The sequence below is a fragment of the Eptesicus fuscus genome, chromosome 21 (assembly GCF_027574615.1).
Source record: "Eptesicus fuscus isolate TK198812 chromosome 21, DD_ASM_mEF_20220401, whole genome shotgun sequence".
NCBI classification, from domain to species: domain Eukaryota; kingdom Metazoa; phylum Chordata; class Mammalia; order Chiroptera; family Vespertilionidae; genus Eptesicus; species Eptesicus fuscus.
In genome coordinates, this window is record NC_072493.1 from 29696568 (window position 1) to 29709670 (window position 13103).

General features: G+C 40.1%; 1 protein-coding gene across 1 annotated transcript in view; it reads right to left on the reverse strand.

Moving 5' to 3' along the window:
- Window positions 1-5094: 5094 nt before the first annotated feature.
- GAN (gigaxonin) overlaps window positions 5095-13103 on the reverse strand; it is a 50034-nt gene continuing 42025 nt past the window's right edge. Inside the window, exons 10-11 of the mRNA XM_008139701.3 lie at window positions 7866-7975; window positions 5095-7777 (exon numbers count right to left, since the gene is read on the reverse strand). Coding sequence (XP_008137923.1) covers window positions 7596-7777; window positions 7866-7975 — 292 coding nt within the window. The 3' untranslated portion in view covers window positions 5095-7595. The remainder of the gene's footprint in view (window positions 7778-7865; window positions 7976-13103) is intronic.

Here is a 13103-nt window from a genome sequence, read left to right on the forward strand (position 1 = left end):
ACACGGCAGCAAGACCCGAGAATGAAGGACACACTAAAGCAGGGATATACAGCGCAGGGCAGGCCTACCCCACAGGAGTGACAGAACCAGACCAGAGGCTGAGGTGAGTGGCAACAGCAGCCAGGGCCACCACCACCACCACCACCATGTGTGTGCCGGGCCCCAGGAGCCCAAGTTCTCACCTTCCCACTTCACTTCATCCTCACAGCAGCCCTGCCTGTTATCCCACTTCCAGGTAGGGAACCAAGCCTCAGCGTTAAAGGGCCGCCGACGTCTTCACACCCCACGCACCGGGCACCACAAGTCCGCACCTGCCCGGAACCACTAGGTTCGCTCAGGAAACGATGTCAATGTTTGCGGATGTTTTCCTCAAAGTCATTACAATAAAGTTTGGGGCTTGAGAGGGGTGAGCCTTGGTTCTCTTGGAAACCACTAAGGAAATGTCTCAGCCTGCTGCCGACCCTCGGGTGCTGACCTGGTGTCGGCTGAGGAGAAACGGCCACTACTGTCGGAAGCAGCCCTGCGAAAAGCCTCTAAAAAGCACAAGTGTAAAAAGGAAACCTTAATGCACAAGGACAGCGACGTTTTTAGGTTTTACCTCCTACGTTATCCCTAGTATGCGTGTTTTTCAGGAATGGACATCACGCTTCTGAGCACTAGGGACAGTGGACCATTCCCATAACAAACAGCTCCCGAAGGGAAGGTCTGTCTACAGAACTGATGAGCCTCGCAGTCAGCTGGCAGGGCGGGCCCAGCGTGAGCCACGTGGAGAAGGCACACACACCAGGAAGGTGGGGACATCTCACGGGCACAGCAACAAATCTGATCACGCAGTTTTAAGTATAATGCAGCTCTATGTTGTTCGGCCAGCCTCAACCTTGCACCTGGGAAACACTTTCAGAGCTGCCATTTAAGACCCCAGGTTATCAAAACTAAAAGAGTAGAATCCAGTAATGAGCCTAGATTTTCATTGAAAGTTCAGATTCTTGGGAAACAAATTCATGAAAATAATGTAATAGATCCTTAAACTGCTCATGATAGCACCTTATAGAAAATGAAAAACAGTAGCCCCGAGCATCTAAGTTCCAAACAATGGGCCAAATTACAGATCGACATATTTCCTGTCTGATCCTAACAAGGATGGAAATGAAGCTCTCATTTCACACAGAGTGTGTTGTTTAAATATACTACTTTTCTACGTTATGGAAACATAGTCTTTTTGACCTTAAAGTTCAAGTTGAGTTTCAAGTAATCGCTTTGCAGCAGCTCTAGGAGAATTATTGTTCCTCCTGATTAGAAGCGCCTATTTTAATAAAAACAGTAAAATGGAAAATACGCCTTAGAGAATTGTGTTCCTCAAGGCCGCTGACTGCTTGCTTCCAGGCTTTTGTCAAAGGACAGAATGTGTTGAATTCTTCTAAACTGGCAGGGGATCAAGCACAACACCACATAATGAGGTAGCCGAGAACAGAGTTTTCCTATAAACACGAAGATCAAGGGAATAAGTGCATGTAATTCTCATCCGATTCAACAGGAAACATGATAAAGCAAGCTTCACCTAGTTATATTTAAACCAAATTCATTGGTTTAAGAAAGTATGATCCAAGGTTTTTAGGTATACCTTATTTGTAATAAAAATAAAGTACTTAAAACCTATGATTTGTTCTGAAATGCTAAAAATAAAGTTCGAATAAATATAATTCACCAACCAGAAAGCAAGATGAACCTACACAGACTTGGGATCTGAATGGCTGGAAGTGGCCGTTTATTACCAGGGTCTGACGGACTGGCTCACGTCTTCCCACCTCTGCAGTGTGGGCCCCAAGTCCCGGCTGTCAATTTCCTCCTACTTGGACCTTCTCTAATTCTCATCATAGTGACTGAAGAATTTACAACTTTGTTGGGCCATGAGGACATTAATATAAAAAATTATAATTAGCCCAAATTTCAGTTGAGTGGCAACTTAAAAAGATTTGTTTTTATTTCAAAATAAAAGAGAAGGCTCCCTAGCCGGTTTGGCTCACGGTTTGGATAGAGCACTGGCCCACGGACTGAAGGATTGCAGGTTTGATTCAGGTTAAGGGCACATACCTCGGTTGCAGGCTCGATCCCCAGCCCCAGTAGGTGCGTGTGGGAGGCAACCAATCGATGTGTCTCTCTCACATCGATGTTTCTCCCTCTCTGTCTCTCCTCCTCCCTTCCACTCTCTCTAAAAATCAATGGAAACTTATCCTCAGGTGCGGATTAAAAAAAAAGAGGGAGAGAGAGAAGGCAAGAGACATTTCTCACTAGATAATTATGCAACATTGTTTTAGGTATTTGATTATCTAAAACTTTGTTATTAGATTTTTAAAAGAGACAGAATTTAAAAATACAATCCCATAGAGAACTTTAATGACAGAATTAAGAAAGAACAAGCTTTCTTAAAGAATATAGTCAGAACTGAGCGCCTCAGAGGTCACAGAAATGGGACTTTTGCAATGAGACCAAGTTGGTATGTTTAAAAGGAAAACAACAATAGAGTTCCTTCTGAAAAATACAAACATTTTTAAAAGACATCAGCTGGCTTGCAAAAACAAAAAAAGTAAAAAAAAAAAAAAAAAATCTACAGGTCAATACTACTGAGACTTCACTGCCAACAGGCAGGACAAACTCTCCGCCTGAGTTCATGTTCTCAAATACGGGCAAGTGGGCTATTCCTCACCTTACACCAGACATTTCTATAATTTCTGAACTGGCTAGAAAGAATACTTCAGGGATTACTAACAAACTAGCAAAATACTTTCCTCAACATGCTAAAACACCATTTCTTTTCCCTTATTGATTACATGTGGTAAGAAAGGGAAGTATAAACTAAGCTTCAGCTCTTTAATGCAAAAGTAGCTTCTCTGTCAAACACACTTATTACTTGTTTTAGTAAATTCTGAAATTTCCTATAGCTAACTGACAAAGAAAACCTAAGATCTTTCATGTTTTATCTGTACAACTTGCAAAAAATATGGTTGGGGGTTTCATGGTTATTGTATGATTATAAAAATCCTTGTAGGCCTAGAAGGTTAAGTGATAGTCTACTAGGCTGAGGAGTGAAATGCTAATCCCAAGGCCTGGATTCTGCTGCCCTGCAGGGGAGCGAAGCTGGACTCACTGGGCCTCGGACTGCTCTCCGTCCAGTGGGGAGCACCGCCCTTTCACACAGATGCCAGGATCAGAGTCCCATACGAAGAGCAGTAAATCTAACCCAACAGCAAATGGGATAAGCGTTACCAGGTGTGCCAAGCAGAGGGTCTCAAAAATCCTACAGAACATGTGGAGACCATAGAGTTGTGCATCACATGTCAGGCACTTGGCATTTTTTATTCTGCGCTAGTCTCCCACTTCATAAGACCAGCCATCTGTGCACAAACTTTCTTGTTTAAAACCCAGAAAAATTTTAAGTCACTCTCGGAGGGTACTTCTCCATCCGGTGAAGAACATCACTTTGATCACAGCATACTATATTCACCTGTCAAACATTTATGGACTGCCTACTGTGTGCACGCACTGATTAAGGGAGGGCCCTGCCCACAGGACTTTACAATCCAGAGGAAGGGCAGTGCTACATCTGCCTCACTCTTGTGCTCCCCAGAAATCCAAGCAGAATTGTTAGTAGGCGCTCAATAATTTGTTGAAAACAACCCAGGGCAGGCTTTTCTGCACTAATCAGAGCCTCCTCCCTCACCAGCTCCCCCAAGGCTCGGAGGCTCGAGGGGCAGCCACTGAACAAGGACAACCTCGCCCTTCCCTTCCACCAGGTGCTTTTTAAGGGGGTCCCAGCACTCTTTAAATCGATGCAATGTGCAGTGTAAGTGCATCTTATTCTCTCCCCGGATAATCAAATGTCTTCATCTGACCACAGGAGGCCTCCTCCTGAATCAAGAAAGCCAATTTCTGGAAGGTAATACTGCAGTGTTTTTAGTGGTCGCTGAAAAACATTTTGGGATCCTGGTTTGGTACGCTTCAAATGGAGCCCCAATGGACCAAGGCAGCTAACATATTTCTCTAAAAACCTAACTTACTGCCATGAGTAACGGACGTGCCATAGCAAAGACAGCCCTATTTTTACCATGTCAGCATAAAGAATGTATTTCCTGTACATCACCTAGGGAACCCCCCACACTTATGATTAAAAAGGCACTTCTAAAGCACCACTGAAGAAAGTGCCATATTAAAGTGGTAGTGCAATATAATAGAACACTTCAATACAGACAATACACTGTCCAACATCCCCCAAATGTCCCTTTTTGGTTGTTATAGTTTGAAAAAAGCCTACTGTTAGCTATTAACTCCTCGCAGCAATGAAATAACGAATTAATGAAATACACAATGAATTTAGAAATTTCTTAGGCCAAATCTTTAGCATACCAACTACTAGTTGATAAACATTATTTTAAATCCCACTAAAGAAAAGAAATGCAAACACCAAGTAAAACTACAAATATATCAATATTTACACTCAACATGAGTTTAACACAGTAGTATAAACTGAAGGGCCACAGGCTCAGAATTTATCTGAAGCACCAGGAGACAGTAATATACGTAGTCTGGACTACAATTCAAAGGAAACATACACAAACAGACTTACCAAGTCACGTAACACACACACACACATTCTCTCTCTCTCGCTCTCGCTCTCTCATCCCTCTTCTCACACTTTTCCTCTCACAGGATATAAGTACTATCACAAAAAAAAATCACACAAAACTTCACTGTAAATTAAACACTTAAAAATCTTTGAAAAAATCTGCATTTGGATGTGTTAAACAAAGAAACAAATCTACTTTAGACTGTAGCGTAGGAGAGATCCTTTAAATATTCACTTATTCTAACCTGAGACAACTTTCCTTCTGTTGGTGGGATAATGAAAATAAATTGCACTTCCCCCAAAGATATTATATTTAAAATTTTAAGATCTATCCTTAGCCGCCAATTCCAACATACGCCTGGTAAAAGTGCCTTAAGGAAAAAGAAGTATCAAAAATTTATCAAGAAAAGATGTTTCAAGTCATAAGTGGAATGTTAAAACACAAACCTGCATGAAATAAGTTAAAATTTATTTCACAATACTGAAATAACTGTAATTTACAAAAAAAGTCATGGTTAATTTTGGAACATAATAAAGTTAAATAGATCCCTACACTCCAACATAATATTTTTATATTTATATAGTAAAAAACAGTTTGGCACTTAACAGCTTTTGTTAGTTGTTGCATCCCATATTATGTGGCAAGTTTATTTTATAAAACATTCCCTAATTTCTGCAGCAATAGTGTCATCAAACTGAATTAAAAAAAAAACTTTATAAAATGAACTGATCAAGTCATGCAGGCACTGACAATATTGCATCCGGGACCCATTCACACCTGGACAATGAACTGTCTCCTTGGAAAGGCCTGGCATAGACTGGGAAGAATTTTAAACTTCAGAAATTTAAAGAAAAGAGAGAACTGCTGATTGTCATGGCTTTAATAAGATATCAATTACCACTTTAATGTACCTCAACTGCAGCTTCCAAATGTCAAAGTTGTGTTCTGTACAAGATATTTTACCAAAGAAAATTCATTTTTTTAGCAATTTATCTTCTCTAAAACTGATATCTAATTGTAAAAAGCAAGTTTTCTTTCTTTGCAGTGGCCATGGAGCTTGCTTTGATTAATAAATATCCAAAGTATCATTGGAAAAGTGTGCGGACAACAGCTGACTGGTACACAACACAAAGAAAAAAGACCGGCTTTGATTTACAGACTGAATTTGACTGTTACATTAATGTGTGGCAAACCTGGCCTCGTGCCCTGACACAGAATATAAAAACCTCATACCTTCTTTTACCAACTCTCCTGCCAGAATGGAGAGTAAATGGGCCACAGACAATGTTCTTTAGAACCCCCATGGGCAAGGCTCCTTTCAGCAACTTTTATAGCATGGTGTTGACTTCTAATGGGTGTTAAAAACATAACAAAAACTCTCACTCTTTTTTCTGAGCATGGTGGGAAAACACAAGCGACATTTCATATGCATGTTAACAACATACAAACATTCCATATAGCAGTTTCCTAAAAAAATTCCTGGTCTCAAATTTACAACCAGAGGATAGATACATTTATACATTAATCTTTATGACAAAATGCTGTGCATAGAGCCATATTCTAGGAGAGAAAAAAAGCTGTAGAAAACAATTAAAAATGAAGAATTCTATATTCAATTGACTAGAAACCTGATATTGCATAAAATTCAAATGATGAAGCAATCAAGCACTTTGAAGTCCCTGATTTCACACTAAGGTGGTATAATTTGAATGGGAAACAAAATATCTTTAAAGATATATGCTACTAATGACAGACTTTCCCCCCATAGGAACGGGTAGAGTGGCATGGGAGTGAGAGATAGGAAAGAAGGAAAAGATGAATTTGCTCTACTATGAACAGAATGAAGTTAGGTTGAGGTAGTGTATTCTACCAGCCAAACTTTATCGTAATTTGTCTAAAACTCTTACTAGTGAACGGCATTGAGAAAATCCTACTACAAAGACTAGATTCTGAACACATGTTCGCATTCTAAGACAAGTTTTCAAATCCTAAACAGCAGTAAACAAGACTGTGTGTGCTTTCAGGCAGATTTTTAAAAAGTTTTGATCCCTTTATATTTTGCCTGGACAGTTTTTTTGTATGTTTTTGTAGTCACAGCAGACCTTTATTATTTGTCTGACTCAGGCCTTTCTTTGATAAAATCTCCTACTCTCTAATGGCTTCTGATTTATAAAACGGTTCTGATGAGCTGAAGGACGAGTGGCACTGCTGAGACCCTTCCCAACCCCACCAGCACTACCCCAGAAAGTATGGCCTGACGTACCTTAATCTAAATTAACACAGAAGTTAGCAACTTCCTTTAAAGTCACAGGAGGGCTGCAACGTGACTCATTCATTTACTGAGTCTACATCACTAAGATAGAATGTCACCAAACAGAAATTTTATCTTAGTTTCCATTCATCATAATATAGTTTAAAAAATATTCTTAGCACAGAATACTAATAGTAAATGGAGACTAGCTGGCATACAGTCCAATCTTACATTTTAGGCACAATCCTTAATTTGTTGGGCAGGGTTAGGCATAATATTTCCTTCCAAGTGCAGAAGAAAGCAGTCTTGGTATATTTGGGTATGTTGATTTGCATATATGGATTTTTGTTTGTTTGTTTACCAAAGCCAGGTACACAGTAGTCAGATACGAGTTCCCTTCAGGGAAAATGCACCTTATTTTAACTTGAGTATTTTCCATTATGCCAATTCTCACTTCCCTCTTCCTTTTGACACTGACTAGCCTCCATTTGTCTATAGACACATCTAACTGGAGGAAGTAATTACTCCCAGGCAGTTTTTCAACAGTTACATGTTCTCCCAAACAAGAGCTGAAGCTCAAGCGTCTAAGCATTATAAAACCACCAGAGTTACCACACAAAGCCCGGCACGCAGAGCAAGGTTTGGCTGTCATCTCTGTCCCCCTCGCATAAAGCCACCTTACGGTGCTTGGTCAGGAGCTCTGCTTCAGCTCTGCTTCCTCTTCAAGGTGAATGAACACGGATACGGAATAAGCCTTGTTGAAGCTGCAGGCGGAAAAGCTTGCAATTTGCAATACGTAAGGCTGCACACCCAGTGCGGCGGAGGTCAGATGGAAGGAGTGGTTTAGTGTGGTGCCAGGTTCCTGTGCTCCTTTTAAACTCACGCACGTAGTCGTAATTGGTACCTAAACCACAGAATAAGCGGCGATGAAAGAACATGCCTCAGAATCACTAGGAAACAGTCCTGACAAAAATCACCATAACATTCTTTACCTGTGTCAAGATCTCCGATAACATAAATACTGGCTCCTATGGGTACAGCTCCATAAACAAAAGAGGAACTGGCAGGGATGCATAAATTCTGGTCATTAAGATAGATCCACCTGAAGACAAACAGAAGGACAAAATTAAGGAAATCAAAAGATGACCACACATCTAGGAAGACTCCAGCGACAATAAAACTTGTTGAGCCTCAACAACAGTACTAGGCATCACACCAGTAAATCTCAACCCTACACTCCACTTCTAGGTAACCACTGATTTTCTTTCTTTCTATTTTATTTTACTTCTTTATTTTTAATCCTCACCTGAGGATATGCTTTTATTGATCTTAGAAAGAGAGGAAGGGAGAGGGAGAGAAAGAGAAACATTGATGTGAGAGAGAAACATCGATCAGGTGCCTCCCGTACGCACCTGACCAGCGAATGAATCTCCAACCTGGGAATCAAACCTGCAATTTTTTGGTGTGTGGGACAACACTCCACCAACTGAGCCACCTGGCCAGGACACCAGTGATTTGCTTTGTCACTCTAGTTATTAGTTTTGCCTGTCCTAGAATGTCATATATAGTGAATCATAAAGAATATGCACTTTTCAATCTGCTCCTTTTGCTCGGCACAATGTTTCTGAGATTCATCCATGTGCCGCCTGCATTAATAATTTATTTTCATTTCCAAGTAGTATTCCATTATATGGACATGCCAGCATGTGTTTACACATTCACCTGCTAATGCTCATTTGGGTAGTGTATAATTTTGGTTATTGCAATGACGCCATTTTGGACATTAAGAGTGCAAATCTTCTTTGTGAGCCTATGTTAAGGACTTGATTGGTTATATGGTTAAAGGTATATTTCACTTGATAAAAAAATGCCTCACGATTTTCCAGCATGTTGTGCCACTTTGCATTCTGGTTAGCAATGTGTAAGAAGTCCGCCTGCTTGGCATTACCACCAGTCTTTGTCATTATATCTGTATTAGTGGTATGCACTGCTCTGCAGACTAATGACGTCTCTGCATGTGCTTAATGGCCATTTTATATCTTCTTTTGTGAAATGTCTGTTCAAAGATATGCTAAAATTGGGTTTTCTGTCTCCTATTGACTTCAATATTCTTTATGTTAGTGGACACAAGTCCTTTATTAGATACATATATCACGAAAATTTTTCTCAGCATGTAGACTATCTTCATTTTCTTAATGGAGCCTTTTGAAGAACAGAAGTTTCCATTTTGATGCATTCCAGTTCATCCTTTTTTTCTGTTATAGTTCATGCTTTCTGTGTCCTTCTAGGAAATCTCTGCCTACTCCAAGGCTGCAAATATTTTCCTCCTGTGCTCTTTTCTGGAAATTTCATGGTGCCAACTTTTACATTTAGGTCTTAGGATACATTTCAAGTCCATTTTTGTGTATGGTATGAGGTAAGAAAGAGTCATGGTTCTTTTTCTTTTTTGTATATGTATCTAGTTGTTCCAGCATCATTTGCTGAAAAGATGTTTCTTTCCTCTCTAAATGGCCTTGGCACTTCTGTTGAAAATCAATTTAATAACCACTAAAAGGATCTGGAGCTCCCTGAAGAAGTGGTTGGTTCCACAGCTGAGACAGAAAATACAAGATGAGCCTGGAGCATCCTGTGCTGGCAGAGAGGAAGTGCTTAAGTAAGGATGGGGTGTGTCAGAGGGACCCAGGGGCCAATTCCAAATGGCCAGAGCTGGAACAAACTGAGCAACCAAATAAGGCTCGTATCAGATTTATAACTCAGAATAAAATAAACACCAATGCGTCCACACTGATACAAATAATTGACTACATTAAAAAATAGAAAGAAGGGACAGGTCTTCTTTAGGGAATTCCAGTTAATAAATGTAGAAAAAATGAGAGTAATAGAAAAATCATCATAGGCAAACACCACAGGAATAACTACTGCAGGCTTGTTCATTGATGGGTGCTAAATTAGTGGTGAGAGTTTAAGGAAAAACAATGCATGCATACTGATAAATTCTTTCTTCTAAGATATTAATTATAAAGGGAAAAATAGCAACTTCATAGTGGAGAAACCCAACAGACACCATTTTAACCAGGTAATCAAGATTAGCATCACAGTAATAAAACATATTTAAAAAAAATTTTTAAATTGATTTCAGAGAGGCAGGGATAGGGAGAGATAGAAACATTAATGATGAGAGAGAATCACTTATAAGGCTGCCTCCTGCATGCCCTTTACTGGGGATCAAGTCCACATCCTGGACATGTGCCTTGACTAGGAATCGAACTGTGACCTCCTGGTTCTTGGTCGATGCTGAGCCGTGAGCCACACCAGCCATGCAGTAACACTACATACTGGTATTGATGCAGTAACACTACATACTGGTATTGACATCATGTTCTACCTGGCATGGTGCAGAGAAGAACATGGCATCACTGCTGTGGTATTCCTGCCCCAAAATGCCTAACACAGCCAAATCACAAGATATCATTACACAAACCCAAATTAAGAGACATCCTTTAAAAATCTGACCAATAATCTTTAAGAGTATCAGAGGGACACAGGGGCCGATTCCCAATGGCCAGAGGACTGAAAGACCAGGAAAACTGGGGAACCGTCACACATGAAAGGAGACTAAAGAAATGCAACAACCAACTGTACTGTCAGACCCTGAGCTGGATTCTGAAGCAGAGGGAAAAAGACAGCAGTAGACAAGCTAGTCAAATTCAAATAAAGTCTGTAGTTTACTTAATAATATTATACCAATGTTAATACCCTGATTTTTATATCTGAACTGTAGTTATGGAAGATGTTAACATAAGAAAAAGATGGGTGAGTAGCTTATGGGAACTCTATTTTTGCAATTTTTCTACAAGTCTAAAATTATTCCAAAATAAAAAATAAAAGTTTGGGTGTTGTTTTTTTTTTTTTTGTGTGTGTGTGTGTGTGTTTTTTTTGCTTAAACACACACACACACACACACACACACACACACACACAACTAGACTGCTGAATAATGATGTTCACTCAAGGTAATCTAACCAATTTCCCTTTTATAGCTAAAGGCACAACCTGGTCATAGTAGACATTTGTCAGACCTTGGGAATGTATCTAAACCATTGAGAACCACCAAAGTCCAGGCCAACACCCATTGCTGGAGCATACAGATGCACGGGCATTGCTCCTGGTATCTTTAACTCTCTATGAAGTGTCTAATAAGCCAGAGGTGTAGTTGAGAGCATCTCGATGCTAAATAAAAATGCAAAACTATCTCACTGAGAACAGCACCTTTATTTCAATGAATACTGCTAGTATTCCCATATTGTTATAAAAGAGTAACTTCCATAATTTTGAATTTCAAGAAACATGAAAGCAAAATGATTTGTCCAAGATCCTATACAAGTCAGAAGCAAAACTAATAAGAGCTGCCATATTTTTAAATACTTCATCTACCATTGAATCATCTAACACCTGAATGCTGATTAGTATCCAATAGTTGGCTGGGACTGGGAACACAGTTTGGCCCAACTCTAAAATGCCTCTAATTAATAGGAAAAGTGAAAAATCTAAGAGCTTTCACTGAAAAGTGAAAACAGGGACTTGAATAGGCCTTTGAGAGAAAAAGTTTGGAAATGTCAAACTACAATAACTAACTGGCTTATTCACATTTTGTGTCTTCAGGGCTAAACATAAATATCTAAACCCGGATATTTAATTTTTCACCAGGCTCTGAATCAAGCAAACTGAAGAAAATCCCTATGCCTTGTCAGCAGCTGAAATGCACCGCAGGGCCAATCCCAGTGGAGACACACGCACTTTTCTGAACAAACCCATTAAAAGACCATGTGTGCTTAGCAGGTCAATGGTCACTCTAAATTAAGACATTATGAGTACATTATCTGCAGAAAAAGCACATCAGGATACAATGTTTTGGAATAATTTTACAGAGTTGAGAACATAACCCTTCTCTGGAATAAGTAATGCTGAAAAAACTGGTCTATGTGGATGATGTACCAAAAGCAGATCAATAATTCAGACTTCCTGGGTTTCAGAAAAGTCACCCTGATCTATTTTACATAGTGCTGAGGCTTCAAATTAACTAAAACTAACATGAAAACTTAATTGGAGCACGTACTTGCTGTTGCTTATAAAACAGATATGAAAGACATATGGTTTTCCATTTCTTTTTCTACCACCTATCACCTCATTGACCTGGGACACTTTAGCTAACCCAGTCTTGTTCTGTCATCTGTAAAGTAGGGACACCAGACACCATCACCAACCTCAAGTGACTGTTGTGAGGATGAAATGAAATTGCCAACATAAAGCACTTTGCATAGTGTCTAGTGCATAGCAGGCATCATTAAGTGGTAGTAGATTTTTATAATGGCCAAGGCAATGTTATGCCTTTAGTTACAAGGTTTTTAAACACAGGCTTATTAGGACGTGGAGGCTATAATGATGAGTCTGCTGGTAACTCAGGATTAAGAATGCTCCCTGAGAACAACACTTTAAAATATAGCAGGGCTCAATAGCAGCAAGCTTCAGAGAGAGGAGGGGAAATAGTTAAGGAGCTGAGAGAAGGAAGGAGGGGGCTGAGAGGGGAAGAAGGGGAAATCAACCCAGGAGAGAGAAGGAAAGAGGGAATCCTGGCTGGTGTGGTTCCATGGTTAGAGCGTCAGCCCATGCACCGAAGGAAGTGTCTCGGGTTCGATTCCCAGTCAAGGGCACATGCCTGGGTTGCAGGTTTGATCCTCACCCCAGTCAGGGTGCATGTGGGAGGCAACCAATTTATGTGTCTTTCTCACATTGATGTTTTTCTTTGTCTCTCTCTTTCTTTCCCTCCCTTCCTCCCTCTTTCCCTCCCACTCTCTCTAAAAATCAAAGGAAAAAATATCCTCAGGTGAAGATTAACAAAACAAAAAAAAGAAGGAAAGAGGAAGCTTTAGTGAGTGAGATTTCTACTTTTAGGGAGGAAGGAACTTTTTTTAAAAAAACAACAACACATTTTTATTTATTTCAGAGAGAAAGGGAGAGGGAGAGAGAGAGAGAGAGAAACATCAATGAGAGAGAATCATTGATTGGCTGCTTCCTGCATGCCCTACACTGGAGATTGAGACTGCAAACCAGGCATGTGCCCTGACCAGGAATCGAACTGTGACCTCCTGGTTCATAGGTTGATGCTCAACCACTGAGCCATGCTGGCCGGTCAGGAAGGAACTCTTAACAAGCTGATCCTCCTACAAGGA